Source organism: Neopsephotus bourkii, unplaced genomic scaffold, assembly GCF_033783945.1.
Source record: "Neopsephotus bourkii isolate Nb327-2 ecotype Australia unplaced genomic scaffold, CSIRO-AGI_Nbou_v1 NB_1778, whole genome shotgun sequence".
Taxonomy (NCBI): Eukaryota; Metazoa; Chordata; class Aves; order Psittaciformes; family Psittacidae; genus Neopsephotus; species Neopsephotus bourkii.
The window spans coordinates 266,840-286,868 of NW_026902252.1; the positions used below are offsets into that span (position 1 = coordinate 266,840).

The 20,029-nt window shown below is 52.7% G+C and overlaps 1 protein-coding gene across 1 annotated transcript in view; it reads right to left on the reverse strand.

The window, feature by feature from the left end:
• Positions 1 to 17,783, reverse strand: part of EPHA8 (EPH receptor A8) — a 43,311-nt gene extending 25,528 nt beyond the window's left edge. The window contains exons 1-2 of the mRNA XM_061379481.1: positions 17,475 to 17,783; positions 5,430 to 5,494 (exon numbers count right to left, since the gene is read on the reverse strand). Of these exons, the coding sequence (XP_061235465.1) occupies positions 5,430 to 5,494; positions 17,475 to 17,559 (150 nt within the window). The 5' untranslated portion in view covers positions 17,560 to 17,783. The remainder of the gene's footprint in view (positions 1 to 5,429; positions 5,495 to 17,474) is intronic.
• Positions 17,784 to 20,029: the final 2,246 nt, after the last annotated feature.

The window sequence follows — 20,029 nt, forward strand, 5'->3', positions numbered from 1 at the left end:
CTCTGGGCAAGAGGTCACTACTGTCACAGGCCAAAAGACAATGATGAGCAGGCTGTACCCAGCACTAACTGGGGCAGGAACTTTCACAGCCCACACTGATGAAGAGCTAAGGGCACAGTGCACCCCTGCTTGCACAAGGCTGATCTGATGGCACAAACAGATGTCAGTGTGTGTTTGGGAGAGCTCCAAACCCTCCAGACCATGTCTGCAGGTCTCTTGGTGCTCAACCTGTCATCCACAGCAGCAGCAGGAAGGCACGTGGATCTCTTCTGGCTCATGCAACCTCCATGCACAAACTAAAGAGGCTGCTTTCCAGCTGGAGAGTGAGTTTTGGGTGCTTACCATGAGGAGAAGGGGAAGCATGCAGTGAACACAAGGCTTCCAGCAAGAAGCTCAGCTTCCCCAGCCATGGAGAGGAGCCCACAGAAGGTGCTGTGACACACAGGATACACCCCTGCCGCTTGGCCGAGGGGTACAGGGATGCTCTGAAGGGTGGCAGCAGGGATGCTCTCTGCCATGCCCTGCTCATGGGAGGGCAGTTGGACCAGGTGACCTTTGAAGATCCCTTCCAACCCAAACCCTTCTATGATTCTATGTACTTACAGCTTCCCTATGCAACATATGTAGGGACTGGAGCTCTCCAGGTGTGTCCAACAAAAGAAATATGAGGCTATTGTATGCACCAAAATGCCTTGATCTCCAGCTAGTGTGGATGCTTTGGGTCTCCAGACATTCACTTCTCTCCCAAATCTGGCAGAGGAGATGGTTTTCCTGCCTCTGGTGTCTGCACAACCCTGTGGCACTGCCAGAGCTGGCAGCACCCTCATGGCTGGCAGAGAGCAGGGAGCTAAATGCCCATCTCCAATTACTGTCAATGGTCAGCATCAACCACAGGGAAGAACTTGGAGGGTTTGCATTTCACAGAACTCCAGACTGGTTTGTGTTGGAAGGGACCTTAAGATGATTCAGATCCAACCCCCTGACACAGGCAGGGACACCTTCCACTAGGGCAGCTTCCTCCAAGCCCTTGTGTCCAACCTGGCCTTGAGCACTGCCAGGGATGGGGCAGCCACAGCTTCTCTGGGCACCCTGTGCCAGCACCTCAGCACCCTCACAGGGAAGAACTTCTGCCTTATATCTAACCTAACTCTTCCTGCTGAAGTCTGAACCCATCACCCCTTGTCCTATCATGCCAGTCCCTGATGAAGAGTCCCTCTCCAGCATCCTTGCAGCCCCCTTCAGACACTGGAAGCTGCTCTGAGGTCTCCACGCAGCTCCTCTTCTCCAGGCTGAACAGCCCCAATGTTCTCAGCCTGCCTTCATCCTGGACTGTCTGGAAAGTCAGCTGTTTCCCAGGGTTGTATGCAGCACCTTGGGATCCCAAAACGCCTGCCTGTACCATCAACCTACAGGGCAAGTGCTCTGCCATCAGTGGAAATGCATGGAGGGGGACAGGCCATCCAAACTGGTGGCTCGGATGCCACAGGAGCATCCTTCCCAGCATGCCATAAGGCAACAGAGATCCCACAAGCTCTGACATCCCTAGAGCAGTTGGGATGGAGGGTTCTGCTTCAGGCATCCCTTGTTTCACCCTAATGGGGGGCTCTTATAGCTGGGGAGAGGAGTCTCTGACGCTGGGTACCATGGGTCCGGGAGCACGGGCACTGTGCTCACCCCCAGCCTCCTGCATCGCCTGCTCTCTGCCCACAGTTTGAAGTGGCTTTTGTTAGAGGAAGCTCAGCCTGGCCCCCATCAGTGCGATAAGATCCCCCAGCGAGACGGAAATGAGGACATCATAATTACTGTGGTGAGCACACGCGCTGGGGGGGGGACACGGGACATGATTGCATCTGTATGCAGGGGTTTGCCTAATGGTTTAAATTAAAGTCAACACCAGCTATATAATATTTGCCAGATATATGGAAGGCGAAAGATGCAAACACCAGATATCTGGGCAGCTGAGCAAGGTCTTATAAGTCTCCCAGGGCTTGTGTGGTGCAGCAGAATGGGGAAGAAGAGGAGGAGGAGTTGAAGAGGCAAACACACAAGGAGAGACCATATCCAGCATCCCACCGCCCTTTGGTGACCACAGAGAGAACCAAGGGATGGGGTCTTCCCCACCCTGGGATGGCTTCCTTGAGGGATGCTTGGTCTGCCTGGCACAGCAAAGCTGCTGCCCCTAAGACATCCAGCACCGTCCTTCCTCCTGTGAGCAAGCACTGAGCTGCAGCACCTCTCTGGGAGCTGCCAGGTCCCTCACTCTGTCACTGGGAGAGGAGAAAAAGAGAAGGATGTTATTGCACCTATAAATCAGTAGTGGGAGGCCTTAATGGAGATAATCCTCATGAAATCAGTCACTGCTGTGGCTAAGGAGGGATTTGTCAGGCAGTTAACTACCCTGAGCTTCCCTGCAGGTGATTAACTCCTGGTAGTGACCAGTGTCTGGGGAATTAGCAATAACCCAGCATTTACTGAACGAGCTCTGGGAGATGAGCTTTTATCTCAATTACTAGTTTAAATCTTTGTTTTTCCAACATCCCATTCCTACCCCTCTCTTTTCTTCAGAGCAGATGAGTTTCACCGCTGCTCGCCCTGTAACTTGCTGGTGTTCCTGGATCCAGGCAAAGGCTCCGGATGGGAAGAGAAGCCCCTTTACCAGAAGCAGAATGGCACAGGTGGGGATGCACATACCACCTCTGAAGGTCCTTCCTGGTGCTCCCACCAACAGAACCAACATGGAACGTGCCAGGCACTGGGGCAGGCCCCTGGGGGCAGATGCCCAGCAGCTCTCTGGGCTGACCCCAGCCCATGCAGTGAGAGGGATGCTATGGGGTCAGACCACAGAGGTGCTGGTGGGGGGCAGATGGGGAGGTCACGGGCAGCATGGGGAGCCTTCCTCCAGCACTCAAGGTGTTCCTATTGTAATTAGCTCTTGCAAGGCATCATTCAAGCTCTTTAGGTACCCTGAGTCTGAACCAAATCGTTTCCTGTTTGACTTTGTAAATCAAAGTAGATGAGACAATAATTATTAATAATATGTTGACTTATCTCATCAGCGTTTTAATTAGTCAGTAGAAAAGCAATTTGCAAAGGGGCCGATCAGGTTCCCTCTGATCCAGTGGGTCACGTGCCAAGCAAGGAGAGGGGAGAGAAGGGCACTGGGGCACTGGGGCGTTTTACTGGGGAGAGCTGGGAAAGCGGAGGCACAGAAGGGGAAGGGGCGGCCTCTTTGACAGCACTGATAAGAGTTTAATTTCCAGCGCAAAGGGAATTGTTCTGGGGATGGAGCGAGCTGCAAAGCTCCCGGGAGCCCTTTGAAGTTCTAATTGAGAGGAGCCGCAGCCTGCGGGACAGGGATGCTGCTGGTGACCCTTCCACTTCCTGCACGTGTCTCCGTGGTGGAGGTGAGGGGGGGATGTAGTTAAACCCCTGAGCAGCAATTACAGCCAATTACCCCTCAGTTAATCGTCTGGCAAGAGGAAATGTCAAAACAGACCACACATGCCTCCCTGATGGCTTGACACTCCCTAGGGTCCATGGTGCTGCTGACCCCCACTGTGCCCACTGCTCCTTGCCCTTTGCTCCTCTGCTCTTGGTGGCCATAGCAAACCCGGAGAGGGGCAAGTTCACTTTTCCCATAGATGAGATGAAAGCATCAGGACTTTGCAAGGGCCTCTCTTCCAGCTTTGTGCTGCTGATGGTTCGAACTGTTGGCTTGCTGCACAGGCAAGAGGAAAGCTCTGAGGCTGCCACCTTTCCTCTGGCATCCCCAGTAGCCCCAGAGAGGTGGGACAGAACTGTAGGGCAAGCTATAGGGCACTAAAGACTGAGCTAGAGGACACAAGGCCCCTTTATAAGCTACTCAGAATGGGGACTGGGGATCTGTGCTGTTTAGTGCATTAAAGACCCATGCAGAGCTACCCATCTCCCCACTGTCACCCATGTCATGGCCCCAGGCTCAGGCAGGGCAGTGGAATGGAGATGTGGGTGAAGCAAAAACGAGCATGACTTTAGCTGAGGAACAGGGTCAGCAACGCCGACCTCTGAACGTGCATCAGGGCACTCCACAGGACACCAGGATTCAGCAGCAGGTTTGGGATATGGCAGCAGTGGTGTGACAGGACAGGGATCGACATGACCAAGGGCAACCTGTGCATGACTGTGATGAGGACAACGTCCCCCTCATCCATCAATGGCAGAAGAAGGAAACCAAAGCCAGGCAAACCCACGTAGAGATGGGTTTTTAACAGCGACCTGTTAACAGCATCACTATGGGACATGAAGGATTTACAACCACTGGCAGTTTTGCAGTCAAAGGTTTTGATTTGATAGAAGCTGGGCTTTTCTGAGGTGCGAGTGAATTGGCAGGTCTGAAGGCCTGTATTTATGCAGGAGATCACATCATATCAGTTCTGCGGTCCCCACTGACCTTGTACCTCTGAATCTGTTATATTTCCAGGAAAGTCACTGCAAGAGCTGCTAAAATTAGAGCTAATAATTTAATATATTTACATATATAATAATGCCTGATATAAACCCAATCGTCGTTATTATTCTTATGAATTCACCGTTCCGATCACTCCTGCTCGAACAGCGTGGGGACTGCAAGTCTCAAGCAACAGATCAATGAAAATGATTAGAGGCCTGGGAAGATTTCTGTAGGAGGTGGAATTGAAAAGATTAGGACCGTTTAGTTCAGAGAGGGGATGAAAAAGAGTGGACATGAAAAAGCAGCACAGCAGCGGAAGCCGGGTAGGCACCCCAATTTTGCCTGTTTTGTGCATTGCGGCAAGCCCCACTGTGCCTCGCAGTTGGTCCGCTGTGTGTCTATTATGGGATTGTTTCTGTTCACTCAATGAATGAGCAAAATCCTTGCAGCCAGGGCGTTGCTGCCATCTGAAGCTCACCATTCCCAGAAAGCTGCTGTGGCAGGGAAAGGCGGACATGGAAATGCAGGTGAAGGGAGCATGCAGAAAGGACCCAGCCAGTAGAAATGGCAGGTTCAGATGGGGGTCACCATCCCTACATCATCCATTTACATCCCCATCCCCTTTAAGAAACCATCCACATCCCCGCCCCTCTTCCCATCTCCTCTGATTACAGGTTGTTGAGGGTTTCCCAGACATTTTGGGCTGCTCGTCCTGATGCTCCACTGGTGCAGTGAGGAATGAGATGCTTCTCAGTGTGAGAGCCCATGGGGTGACCCCGCTCTTGAGTTCCCTCTTTGCTCAGGCCTTGGTGACAACCTAGTCACTACCAGGGGACATGGAGAGTTAAATGGCATTTCCAAACCAGCTGCATCCCACTGGTCTTTCGGGCTGACATTTTCCCATTGGATGTGGTCTCTTTGCCCCATCAGCACTGACCTAGATACCAGGGGGACCAGTGGTGACCCATTCCCCACACGCCAACAGCCGCTTCATACTTACCCCATGCGAGGGATAAGTCATCCAGCCCCAGTCCCCCGGGATTGTTGACGTGTCTAGCAAGTTCACTGGAAAACACAGGAGCAAAATGCTGCATTAGAAAGCTTTCTCCCCATCCCTGAGGGCTGAGGAACTGAGCCACCACAAGCAATCCCTCCTTGCATCCACTCGCCTGATTGTTCCTGTGCCCATCAATGCATGGGGCTGCTGCCAGGGACCTGTTTGGCTGCAGCTGAAACAGATGTGCAGCGAGGAGATGGCAATAAATGGTGCTGTTGGTTTGGGGTATAACTGAGGTAAGGCTGTATCAGACCTGGCCATAGGACTGAGAGTAATGTGTTCTTTTGGAGGAGAGGGGAGTGCAAACAACAGATTGGAGGGGATGCAGAGCAGGGCAGAGGGGATAGGGAAGCTGGGAACACAAACTGCAAGCATTAGGTTGTCCACCAGTCCCACCCTGGGCCAGCACTGATGCAACCGGAGCATCATTCCTCACTTGGACACTTCTCCAGAGGCTCAGTCAAGTCCTTTATGTTCACATCCCTCCCAGCATCACTAGTTTGAAGCCTGCGCTCCAGCAGCCACTGTAATTACGCACCTCGGTGCCCGGCTCCAGCACAAAGTGACCCCCCATGGTCCTGGCTAACACCCCAGTGGAGAGGCCAGGCAGTGGGGGACAGGCTCCATCAAAGCCAATCCTTCAAAAGCCCTGTCACCACCAGGAGCCCAGCTTAACGAGGAGGCACAAGCAAATCCGCAAGGAAAGGGGAGCAGCTTCTGCAGGGGGAGAGGTGAGGACGCCTTTGAATGTGCTCAGGAGCTTCCTGTGCGAACCCAAGCAGTGTCAGCAGCAGGATGCCACAGCACTGCTGTATGCACAGGGTGAGCTGCTGCTGAGCATCATCTGCTGCCCGTGAGCCCCAAACCCAGCTCCTACAGCACGAGGCAGAGCAGAGCCTTGCCGCTGCCTGATAGCCCCCGGCTTGCTCAGCACCAGGGGAAGGAGCCCAAGCCCAGGGTACAGATCCAGAGGGATGGAGGCTTGGGAGAGGGTGCCAACAAGGTGCCCGGACCCTTGGGAGTGAGCGCAGCAGGCACCAACACCAGCGTGGCCCTGTCTCATCGCCCCTCATCAGAACCAGGCTTCCCCCAAGACCTCCAGTGCCCTTCCCCAGCCAAAGCCCTGCAGCCACCCAGTAGGTTCAAGCCTACTTTGGATGCTGCCTCCATGCTCACTGCCCTTCCTCACCCTCGAGCAGCATCACCCCTAGCCCTTGATGCAGCTTGCCTGCATCCCTGCTGCAGCATCAGGTCTCGGCTGGTCTCCGGGCTCCAGAGGGATGGTTGTCTTGGAGCAAGGCAGTGGTTTATCATGCTGGGGATGGGGCACACTGGGACAGTGGCTCAGCAGAGGCTGCGCTCAGCACGATGCTGGTCCCAGAACCCAGAGAAACGGGTGCCACTTCCATTTACTATTACCAGGCAGGGAAGGAGAGGCGGAGGGAGAGAGGAGCAGAGACGTGAGCTGGCTGTGAAACACCCGGACGTCATGCTCCTGACAGAGCAGATTAGGAGCTTTTGAGGCATTTATTAATGTTAGCAGAACAATTTGAAAGAATTTCCAGGGTTTCTTGTGTGACTCCATTGGCCCGACAGCAGGCCGAGCCCCTCCACTCCCTGCGTGGCGCTGCTCCCACTGCTAAAGAGGCCCCTTGCCCTCAGCACGGAGTAATTACCTCGGAGATCTCAAATCCATTTTTATTTGTTATTGTTAATCTGAAGATTTTCTGCCTATTTTCCCTGGGTAATTCACCCAGCAGGAGCTCGGGCTCGGGAGTTCCCTGCTCGCAGAGCAGGAGCACGGTCCCAGTGACCCTCAGCAGGCAGGCTGCAGGGAGCAGACCGCTTTTGCAGACCCCCTCTTCCCCCCCGCTGGGGTCCCTGCACCCTCTTTCCCACGCCAAGATGCTCGGCAATGGATGCAGCTGCTCTCCAGGCAGCACAAGGAGCTGGGATCCATGGTGGGATGTACCCCAGGCTTGTCTGCACTGCACTATATGGGACCTGGAGCCAGCTTGGAACACCCCATCCCACCATGCGGACCATATGGTTGCTACCCAACCTCATATAGATGATGGAGCCTTGCTCCTTGCAGGTGCCTTGGTGCACAAGCTTGCACTTCCTGCAGGAAGCCTTGCGGAGCAGATTGCTCGTGCCTTGTCGCATAAAGAGGGTGAAGTTGTTTCTTTTATTCCTCAGCAAGTGTTTCAGCCATTAAGACCAGTGCAGTGGGCATTGCACAAACACAAAGGCATTGCGTGCCCAAGAGCGTTTGTGTTAACTCCTGGTGTAGCACACGCTTCTGTGGACCTGAGCATCCAACTAGCAGCACTATTGCACACTGTGCTTAGGTATAGGGAGACAAACACTGTTCCAAAACCCAATCATCCATTCCAGGGAAAGGCTACCGAAGGGAACAAACCACATCACATACAACAAGGGCCCTGTCCAGCCCCTTGTAGGTGATGTCCCATCTCTGGAGGCAATGCTCAGAGGACAAAGGACCCCTTTCAGCTGGAATGCTTCTCAGAAAACGTGGTTTGGGAGACCTATGTCCTACAGCTGGGTGATTCTGATTGATGTTATGGACTGTCTGCATGGATCAGGCTCAAACTGCGAGCTCCATTTTGCTTTCCTGAGCACCATTTTGTATCTCCCCTATTCTGTGCCTTGGCCTTGACTTGCCATATTGAGCCAAAACACCAGGAGGTGTCAGGGGAAGCACTTGCATTGGTTCAGGAGCTGTCAAGCCCGATTGCCCGTTCAAATGGAAGCACCTAGGAGAGAGCAGGTCGCTCCCCCAGCACCAACTGGGGTCTTGAGATGGTGTGCCATGCAAGGCAGACCTACTTGATCCTTTATAAGGTTGCATCATCTAATGTTGCACTGCATTGAGATGCTGCATTACAGCTGTGAGAAGTGGTAGTCTCACAGATGCAGACTGCACAGGAGTTAAGACTAGGTGTATGTGTATGTATATGAGATATATGTAGAATTTATTTATAGCTACATGTTTATATATATATATATATAATCTAACCTATCTCTACTTCTATAGCTACATCTATATCTAAATCTATCTGTATCATCTATATGTGTTTCTATATATCTGTATCATCTATCTCGATATTAGATACCTATGGCTATAGCTCTATCTATATATATATTTATAGCTATAGCTATAGATATCTAATATCGAGATAGATGATATAGATATATAGATATACACTTACAGCTATAGCTATACCTATCTATATCTATATATCTATAATCTCCATATCCTTACCCCTATCCGTACCCGTATCTACCCAATTCAGACACTGCTTGGGATAAGTGAGGAAGCCAAGGCAGGGACTAGCATGCAGAAGATGTGTGTTTTGTCTGGGTCCATGTATCTCTTGCCACCTATCTATGAAATGGAGCAGTCAGAAACCTCTCCCAACACTTGCTGTGGTGGCCACAGCTCCTGCAGGGATGTATCCCTACAAACAGGAACCTTGGGGTCTCTTATCCAAGCATCCCGGGCTCAGGAACAGTCCTGTGGGATCAAGAGCTGCCCAGCCCCATGGAGCTTGGCTGGGAGTGTGTGGTGGGATGCTGGGACAAGCCCATGGTGACACAGGGCAGGGATGCGCTGAGCCCCAGCCTCCATAGAGCAGTGGGGGACCAAAGAGGGCTCTGAGCACCCTCACTAATTGTTAACCCACTGCGGTCCTCACTCTAATTACTCTGTTGTCTCCCTCCCAGGCAGGGGCTTTGTAGCTCAGGCGTGGGGAGGAAGGGTCAGTGGGAGCAGCCCTGTTCCCTTGGGCTTCAGTTCCTCTCCATCACAACTTCAAAGGCCTCCCAAGATTCACAGCAAGGCTCCCCCCGTGCAACAACGCTTTTTGCATCGATAATTAAACTCTTATCAGCGCAGTTAGGCACTCCTGCTCCCTGCAACTCAGAGGCTGTCAGGCTCAGCCCCTGCAGCCTCACGCAGGCTCTGCACACCCCACACTGGCCCCACAACCCCAGCCCCACTCAGTGGGAGGATAACACGGCACGGGGTGCAGCAGGAAGAGAGAGTCTGGTGATGGGAAAGGGGCAGGGAAAGGCTCGCTGAGAGGAGGGGAACAAGAACCGTTGCCGTTCGTTTCCCATAAGCTCAGACAGGACTTTGAAGGGGCAGGTGGGGCCGGGGTGGGTCAGCTATTTGTGTCCCACCGTTTAATCCAGGGGCATGCTGAATAGCTAGCCACGACCTTTCCAACTTGGGAGGCAAAGCCGAGCAACAAAGCTGCGTCTTACTGGCCTCAGAGCATCACAGGGGATGGGATGGGATGTTCTGCTTTTAGCTTTCCCCCTTCCCAGTATTTATCCTTAAAGAAAGAAAAGCAGTGATTTATTCACCAGCACACAGGGCTTGGAGGGAAGAGCAACAAGCCTGGAGGGCAGGTCAGCGCTTCCCATTCGGGAGCTGTGTGCAGTGGATGTGCCCCATGGATGCAGGTCGGCACCGTGGCAGCGGGGTGCTGCACCCCAGCGCTCAGCCGGATCCAGGCAGGCTTTGTCGGGCTGCACGCACTGAGGACACAGCGGGGATGGTGCCTCGGATACCCAGAGAGGGATTTAGTAAAGCATTGCGGGTAGATTGAAAAGATGTCACCAAATCCGGTAGGAACGTGGGATTTCCACATTTCTGGAACACTAGAATCAGGCTGGAAAAAAGAAATATAGTCAAAAGGCATGTTTTCAAACAATCGCCGTGGCAATAACAGTGCTGCTTTCTGGACGTGCCCTAATTCCCACTCCAGGATTTCTTCTCAGACCTCCGGATTGTTGCTGTGAACTTCCTATATTTAATTTGATATCGTTTTGTAATGCATCAGGAGCGGTAATGCCCATAAGGACTGCCCAGAGGGTCACCCCTTTTCAGTATACCAGGAGCAGAAGATACTTTGATGTAGGAAGAAAGCTTGTTTGTTCAATCAGTGCTAACAGAAAAATAACAGTTCAGGTTTTAAGAATGAAATTACCACCCCGGTCCTTCCAGCCCCTGCATGATCTCGGGTGAGATAATGTGCAGCACAAGAGCATAACCCGTGGTAGGACCGAGGTGTCATGAAATAATGTAAAAAAAGAAACAAAACAAAACACCCTGCGTAAAGCGTTTCCAAGGGTAAAAACCTTGAAATTACAGGGCAGCATTTTTTTTTTCCCCAGAAAAACACATCAAAAGCGAAACAACAAAAAAATGTTCCTTCACAGAAATATAGGTGGGAAAATAGAGATGTAAAATGCTCCTGTTTCCTGCTCTGTTTGAGACTCCTGATGCTCTTGTGCAGTGAGACAGCCAAGGCGAATCGAGCACAGGGGCTTGGGCATCCCAAATGGAAGCACAGCCAGTACCGCTGCTGGGCAGGGTGTTACGGTACTGGTGTGCATCCTGCATTGGGGCACACAGAGGTTTCGGTGCAGACAGTGCGTGGTGAGAGCTGGGCATGAATAACTGACTGGGAACGTGAAAAGAATCCACAGGCTGTGCCAGGGCTCAGGGATGGGGTGTTTGGAGCCAGACGTGAGGCTTGGAGCAAGGGGTGAGCACACGCTTCTACCTCCCTAGTCCAAGGGCTTGTGCTGGTGTGGAAGCAGGTATTTTGGGCTCAAGGGGCGGCTGGGCTCGTTGTAATTCAGGGCAGAAACCAGTGGAGGAGGTGGGAAGGCTCCGGGGATGGGGGGGTGAGAAAGGTCAGGGAGGCAAGAAATTCCATGGAAACATCCAACGTGAGCAGGGGAAGGAGCAGGACCACGCGAGGCTGCGGAGGGGGGCACCGAGGCAGCTGAAAGGTCCCTGGAGCCCTGTAGGAGGGATCTGCAGACCTGGTGTGGTCAGGTCTGGATCTGGCCTTCAGGGAGTCATGCATGTCCCTTCCAACACAGAGTCAGCAAGACAACAGGGACCCATCCATCAGCAGAGAGCTCAAAGAACAGATAATGGACATGCACCCTCACCAGGACTTCCCACTGAGCTGCAGCCCCAGTTTCAGGGACAGGCTGAACACCTCATGCCACCAATATAGTGACAGAATCACACCGGAGAGTTTTCTAACACCAAATACGCCTCTTCTGCTTGTGGTAAGCAAAACCTGTGTGTACGGACTTGGAGAAATGGACCCCCTCTTCACAGGGGTTTGTGATGGTGACCTCACACCAGTCCTGAATCCCTCATCTCTTTGCTCACATCTGGTATAGCCAAATAGACACAAATGCATTTTCAGCTTTAGACACTGATGTTTCTGACTTCTGCTGAGCTTTCTGGGAGCCAAAGCTCACACCAGGCAATCCCTTAACACCATCCCAGGTCTTTATCCCAGAGCATCCCAGTGCTTTCACTCCCCACCTGTAAGCTGCCTGCTCAGTTTATCTCCAGCCTGTTTGGGATTTGCAGATTTCTTACCCAAAATCAGACGCCCCGGTGTCACCTAGCACTGGAGATCTGTGCCTATAGAAAAGGCTGTGAGCCCATTAGCTGGACAAACCATAAAGACACCCTGCCCTTCCCACTGACCCCTGCATCCCACCAGTCCTGGCAAAGATTTGGGGTTTATCCTCTCCAGAGGATTCAGTAGTGAAATGTGGATGCTTGCAAACGTCCCCACTGATCTGGATTATCCAAAGGGGCTTTGGATGGCAGTTTTCCTGCCATCAGGCTGTCGGATGCTTTTTCCCCTGATTTCATCTTTTGCTCTCATAGCAGTCAGCCACCCTAGACCACATTCCGCTCTTCGTGCCACAGGGATGTTTTTCAAGCAAGTTAATTTTTTCCTTTTTAAAGGCTTTTGCTTTACTTTGCTCTTAAAAAAAATAGCTTTTTCTAAAACAGAACGTTTTCACAGACAAAAATACCAATACTGAAAAGGTTTGAAGGGAAGGGATGGATGTCTCACGCCACCAAGTAATGAAATAAAACGAGAGCCTTTAAAAATCGTATGGGAGGTACCTAACACAAAAGGTATTTCAACCAAGGAAGGATCAGGGACTTGTGCGTGCCCTTGATGCTGGGATCGAGATGGTCTATCCAGCTGCAGCCACTCACTTACATGTTTAAGGCATTTAAAACAGGAGAAACTGGAGATAGAGCAGAAGGTACCACAGGCACAGCCATGATACCAGGGATGGAGGAAAAAGTGTGTGAGAACGGTAACTGCAAAGCCCAATTTTGCCTGTGCCCGTGAGGGGTGCAAGGCACCCGCTTGCACCCAGCATGCTTTCACAGCATTAGAATACGGGGTCTTTAATAGAGCAAGAGACGCCTAACAAGAACAAATGGCTGGAAGGTGAATGAGGGACATTTATATTAGGGAAAAGAGTCCAATTTTTTAAGGCTGAGGCTGATGAGCCGTTGGAATGGATTAGGGAAGGGTCTGCCTTTGCCCATGTCTTCAGATAAATATTGAACAGCTTTCTTGACAGTATCCCTGGGCCAAGCACCGTTCATTAGGCTTTACCGATGTGATCCATAAAGGACTTACATCCTTTATGCTGTTATTTATGACCACACACCTACCCGGGCAGGACATGGGGGTTTTTGTTTCTTTATGAAGGAAACACAACGGCGAGATCCCTCCGCTCAGGGGTTAACCATTTCTGTGTGACAGAGGAATAATTCTGAGTGTTGTTCACACAAATACACTGGGGTGAGGAGACCGAACTATCAAAAACTGTCAGGGTATGAATAGAGGTATCACATGAACGGATTTACCCCTGGAGATAAAGGCAGCACCGTAGGCTGCCAGGGAGGCGAGCAGGGATGCACGAAACACAGGACCCGGCCGAAACAATGAGCAGAGGTGTCAGGGTGTCTCGATGTAATCGGCACTCACAGAGCATCACCCACCAGGACCCACAAGTGCCGACCCCAGCGAAATGCATGGGACGAGCAGCTCAACCTCCCCCCCTAATTGAGCATCTTTTAGGGCTGGGGTTTGTTATTTTTTGTTGGTTTTGGGTTTTGTGCTTTTCTTTTGGGTAAAATATTTTTTTTTTCCTAACTATTTCTCAGCAGTTTACAAAAATAAATAGGGAATTCCTTTGTCCCTGTAGTAATTGATTGGGTTTTCAGTTATACTTAAATTTGGATCCGTCAGATCTATTTCCACCGTCACCAAAATGGTGCCCATTTCTTTTCACTGTAAATAAATCCCTCACTATTTCTGAAGACAAGAATTCAAGGAGAGTGAATAAAAAGCCCACAGAGTGAGTGCAATTTGTGCCCTGTTGTGTTATTTGTCTGAGATTTTTTAGGTTAGATTTTCCAGAAGTTTTACTATAGGAAGCTGTTAATATAAGAGAGATGGAAATGAAGATGAGAAAGAAAGACCAGAAACATTGCCCCATGATCCTAAAATCCTACCTGAAATCCTGCAAGTGCTTGCTTTATAGCAGCATTTTGGGAGTAATAAAGATATTACACACCCCAAAATGATTTTATTTGTTTTTCTGCAAACATAGCCCAAATCAAGTCTGGTTTAAACTAACGCTTCCCCATGCCCCCATCACCGAAAGTCTGTCCACCTAAAACCTCTTGTTTCCTATTCTTATGGAGGAACACGGCATCCTCACAGCCTTTTTACAACGGAAAAAGCTATTTCCTCTCCCTTTCAGAGCTTTCCTTCTCTCGCAGCCCCGACTTCGGTATTGAAGGGGTACAAAAGTAGCCCTGAATAAATGCGGAGATGAGCTTTTACCTCTTTTTCTGTTTGAGCAGAGGGGCAATTAATGAGATTACAGTCGAGAGATTAGCAGGGGAGATCGCCACAAACCCTTCCTCTGGCTCCTGTTTCAGCTGCTGGGTTTTCCCAAGGATCCTGGTGCTGTTGTAGGGAGGAACAAAACATCTCCATCACTGACCCCATGGTACAGGGAAAGGATGAGCATCCCGGTGTCATCAGCACTGCATCCTTCCCGGTGTAGTCCCTGTACTCATCACCTGCTCTCTGCCTCGGCCATCCTGATAAGCCCTGAAACGATGCAGGAGATGTCCCCTGGTCCCCCTTCCCTGCCGCACCATGATCCCTATCGAGGTACCACCAACCTCACCCGCAGGCCATGGGCTCTGTGCTGTGATGGGGAGAAATGTCACCCATTGCTTGGGAGCGAGCAGACCCCAGCAGCGGCATCCCAAGTGCCATTTTCGGGCAGAAAATCAGATTTTGTCACCCCCTGCCCAAGCTTTAAACGTGGCAATTTCTGCTCGTCCGATTTTCTTTCCATACAACAAAGATATTTCATATTTTATTATTTAACTTCAGCTGCTGCTGTCATATAAAATATCTGCACTGATATTTTTTTGCCAATGCAACACAGCGTGTAATAGTGTAAATATTTTAGTCTATCACACTATCTTCATATTATTGAAAATAACTTTCCTCCTGCCCTTCTCTAAAGCAATTTAACAATTTCGGAATTCTTTTTTTCTTCAGTGTTCCAAATGGAAATCTCCCACATCCTGCAAATTTCCGCCCGTCTATAAAGAATCTGAGTTTTGGCTTTCGAAGCGCTTTGCAATGGCTGCCGCGCCAAAATGTGGGGATTTACCACGGAATGGAGATGCCCTTTTCCTCCCATTTCCAAGGCACATACTGTTCAGAAGACTGAAATGAATGAAAAATATATAACAATATATAGAATATATTGTTTATAATAATTATTATAATCATAATAATATATTATTTGTATATAATTATATAATAAAAATATAAGCTTGAAACTTGGAACAAATCTTTCAGCAAAGAGAAAGGCACTGGGAGCTCTTGGAAGGGGAATAAAGTCAGAGTGAAGCCGTTCCTTCAGGTTAATGCGTGTCTTTATACACCATTTGCCTCCCAGTATGCACACGCAGAATGCAATGCACACCAGTCTTAAATCTGCTGTGTGGCTGCAATTTCCTACCCTACAACCCTCAAATGAGCACCAGGGTTGCTGGGTGGCATGAGCAGAGATGCACTGTGGCTGTGCAGTGGGCAGAGGTTATGGTTGGTAGCATTGAACACCTTTGTGCACTATGGCTACCCCCTGTGCTGAGCTACAGGATGCAGGGATGGGATAGCAAAGCCCAGCACAACCGGGGTGCGGGAAGCACCAGGGTTGTGCTGCACTTCGCAGCATCTCTCTGTGCTTCTAGACCCATCTTTGTACCAGGGCGCTCAACAACTGGCACGGCATGGACAGTGCCATGAGCACAGCGCAGCACCCTGAGGTGCTGGATGCTCACAGGAACCTGCAGTCACATCCCCACTCCGCTGCTCAGATTGCAGGGCATGGCTGGCACTGATCAGCCCCAGTACCCTTGCAGACACAACCAACCTTGCGAGTGGATGGGGCCACCACCATCTTCCTGAGGGATCCCACACTTTGTCCTGATGCCACCCAGCACCTTCTACCCCGTCTAACCTAGGTCCTGCCTGCTTGGTCTTCACCAGGGCCCAGCTTATCCCCAATCCCACGTATCCCCCTGACCAGCCTTCCTTTCCAGAAAGTCTTGCAGGAAACCCAGGTCTTTCCCAGCTGGGAAGAGGCAGGCACCAGTCTGGGCCTGGATCTCCATACACACACCATAAAACCCACCGCAGCAGCCAGCAGTCTCCTCCGCAGAGGAAAGCAGAGGCCTCAGCATCACTTCTCCATGCCCAGGGTTACCCAAGTTCAGGCAGAGCTGCCTGGCTTTGTAAGGGGTGCAGCACCAAGAGCCACCGGCAGCGCAGGCAGCATCCTGCATTGCACCCTGCCCTGGGCACAGGGCGGCAAGGGCTGGGGTGTCAGGATGCTGGGGTCCTATCCAGCACTCACACAGCCTATCCTCAGCAGAGAGACACCAGTGAATCCCCGTCAAGGACAGAAAGCAGTGGATAAAGGAACAGGAGGAGTGCCAGGATGCGGACAGGGGGCAGAAAACAGGGTTAGGACCAGAATAGCTGGAAATGGATTATACTGGTGAGGAAGACAGGCTGGTGGGAGGGGAGGTATGGGTGGGTACGGGAGATGGCAGCAGGCACAACGACCCGGCACAGTGGGTGCTGCAAAGTGTGTGAGGCATCACAGTGCCAGTCCGTGGGCCTCAGCATGCCGAAAGGATGGCAGGGATGCAGAGGCAGGAGAAGGGAGGGATCCCACTGCCACCACTGGGCAGGGACACCAGCATGGGGCTCGCTGCAGAGGGATGTGCCGTGCTGGCCGTGGCTCTCAGGTGTAGCAGAAGGGAGGAAGGAAGGATGCTACTGCCGGTGCCAAGGACACGCTTGGGAGCAGGAGCAGCAGATCTCTGGGTGATGATGAGCAGCAGACCCGGGAAGCAGCCGTGCTGCCACTGCCAGTGTAGGAGGAGGCAGGCGAGCGGGTGGGTGTCAGCAGCGCTCCCGATGCCAAGGGGGGACACTGAAGCAGGATGGCACTGCTGAGGAGGTGAGCGCTGCTGCAGCGTGGCCAGGCAGAGGGAGCAGGCCTAACACGGCTGACACCGAGCTGTCAGGAGAGGGTCCCTGGCTGCATCCCTGCTTTCCACTTCGGAAGTTTCCAGCCCTTTTCCCTCGTGACAAGTTTCCCACCGAATTGCCCTCCCAGCTCCTCACATCCTCCCGTGCCCACCCGTTTGCTCCATCCAGCAAGCACAGCCCCGTGCTGCTGCCAGCTCTGGTGATGGGGATTGCCATGGCTGAGGTGACGCCTGTGTCCCTGTCCCCTCTGCAGCCACCCTTGCACGCTGCAGCAGAGCCCTTGAAGGGAGGCCAGAGCTGGCAGCGCTGCTGCAGAAATCAAGTCCTCCTGCCCAGCTCCGAAGTTTAGCCTCTGGTGCAAAAGCTCCAGGCTCAGCAAACTCAAGCAGGCAGGAACCTGGAGCTGTGCCCCCCCTGGGAATACAGAGGAGTGAAGCCCATGTGGACACATCCAAACAACCGCAGTGATCCTGCGGGTCCCCCCAACACTGCCCAGGACCACCCCGGTTCCTACCTTCGCTGGTGGTGGCAGAGAGGCAGGCAGCCAAAGCGATGACGATGGAGAGTGAGGATGTCAGGGCCCCCTGTGCCCATGCCATGGTCCGGCAGGGCCACCAGGCACGGGACAGGGCCACCTCGGTTGTGCCAGCACCTCTGCGAGCGAGAGCCCGGCGCTACGGCACTCACGGGCTAATGCAAAGGCACTTTGCGCACATTGCTCGCATCCACACAGGCAGCGCTGGCGGGGAGGGAGCTGCCTGCCTGTCACGGCTCGCAAGCCAATGGGCTGGGTGGGCTCTGCAGCGAGCCCCCCTTCCCGCAACACTCGCGCTCGCTGTACCCAGCCCCAGCATCCGGACGGGGGGCTCCTGCTCCCCGCTGCCTCCCATCCACCCGCCCGTACTCCCGCCCCGTGATGGCCCCCGCTGCTTCCTCTGCTCCCCATCGCTCTTCACCCTTCTCGTCTGCAAGAGCCAAACTTGCACCTGAGCCATGGCCCGGCGGGGAGTTTGCACTCAGTCGGGGTCAGGCGTGGAGGGGATGGGGTTACCCCTCAGTGCCGGTGTGCACAGGGAGGAAAATCCCCTGCGCTTGCTCCCCTTGTATGTCTGGGGCCAGGAGAGACAGGCAGACACCCCCCACACCCCATCACGCCACAGCATCCTGGGGCAGACGCTCCTTGCTCACCCTTGAGCAGGGGACAGCACGGCCAGGGCTGATAACACCCAAGCCATTTACAGCCACGATGGGTGCCTGAAAGAGGGCCAAACCCTTCAAAAGCAGAGCTTAGGAGGATGCAGAAGCTGTCCCAGGGTGGGCAAGGCAAGGCACGGGGCAGGGTGCACTGCAACAGGTACTCACAGAGCATCCTCCCCACAGCGCTTCCAAGGAAACCCCTGCATCCCACTTGCTCAGAGCTGCCCCAGTTGTTGAGTCAGGGGAGTACCTTGTTCAGCATTAAACACTCAGCATCTGTCAACAGACCCCCTGCAGTGGCCATGACTCTTTCCCCATTTAGATGCTGAACAACCACTAATACCTGCCCGTGGTAATCACAGATGCTGACTCTTGCAGTGGGGTTATTCGCTCTTCCATGTGCTCATGGCCTAAGGATGGATGTGTGATCACAGCCCTCCCCTGCCCTCAGCAATCACCCCAGGGAAAGGCATGTGAGGAAGGACAGGCATCCTGCTCTGTTGACTGTTCATCCCTTGAATGAAGCTCACCCCAGGTTTGCTCAGTGGGCTTGGGAAGGAGGGGAGTGTCTCACACCCTCCATCCTGCCCTGTGCTCCCTGGAGGTGCTGGACCCCATGTTGGAGTATCCCACAGTGCTGTCAGCAGCTTCCTACACGCTGGAGTGAGAGGGGCTCCCCGCCTGTCTCGCAGCACATGGTGGCAACAATTCCCCATTCAGAGCGGAATGGGGCTGTGCCTGCAGGGATGTGCCTGCACCACTCATCACCAGGACCTGGGAACAGCTCAGGGTAGCAGATCCCTCCAGGTTTTTTGCTCTACCTGCCTGGGAAGCCGTCTATCAGAGACAGCGCTGGAGAGATCCTGTCATCAGTGGTATCATGGGATGGGCTTCCAGAGCGGCTCAGGCACTGACACAGCCATGGTTGGAGGGGGGGGATCCAGCAGTTCCCAAGGCATCTGGCAGAGGGTGAGTGGTGCTGTCAGGCCAAGGGTGATGCCATGATGGGATCTCCCACCTGCACCCGGTGGGAGAGCTGATGTTCTGCCAGCTATTGCATTGCTACTGCAACCCCACAATCTCCTTGTGCTCAAAGGACTTGGCACAGCTCAGTGCTGGATCCCTCAACTCTTCATCACCCAATGCCCAAGCATGCCAGAGGGACACCATGAACACTGCCACAACCTCAGTCCCAAGCTCTGGAAATGAACCTCTAGGGAAGCAGAAGCCAGATTTGTCCTTGCAGGATGAGTGATGCCTTCTCCGTGCAATGCTCTAATGCAAGGGGTTAACCTTGCAGACCTCAGACACAGTCCCAGGACCATGGGTCCTCCAAGCCTTGCAGTGATGCCCAGGGCACATCCCCACAGCTTTTGGCTTTGCAGCCCAGAGAAGCTGCAGTGGTTGGGCATGGTTAGAGTGCAAAGGGGCTATGCAGGAGCAAGGACACAGCGACACCAGACTAGTGTTCCCCAAATCCCTCCCAGGGAATGGGAGGCCTCTCAGATACGGTCGGCTTTGGGGTGAGAGAATGATGTACTGGGGTCCCTGCATGCAGCGGTGGGTGCAGCAGGGTGCTGAGCCTTGGTGGAGGACTGTGAGAGCTGCATGTTGCAGTGCAGAGCACGCACGCTGGGCAGATGGTTTCACTGGACACTTGATTCTGTGGTCAGGATGTGCCTCGTGTGGATGATGGGTGCAGGTGCCTGGAGGCTGGGCACTGTCAGTGTGCAAGCTGGTACAGGATATCAACACTTACTAAGAAGCCTGGGATGCTCCTGTCTGGAAACATGGATCCTTTCCATACCAGGATCCAGCCGTGGACACCATCACAGGGTATCGCAGGAACCGCAAACGGAGATAGGGAGGATA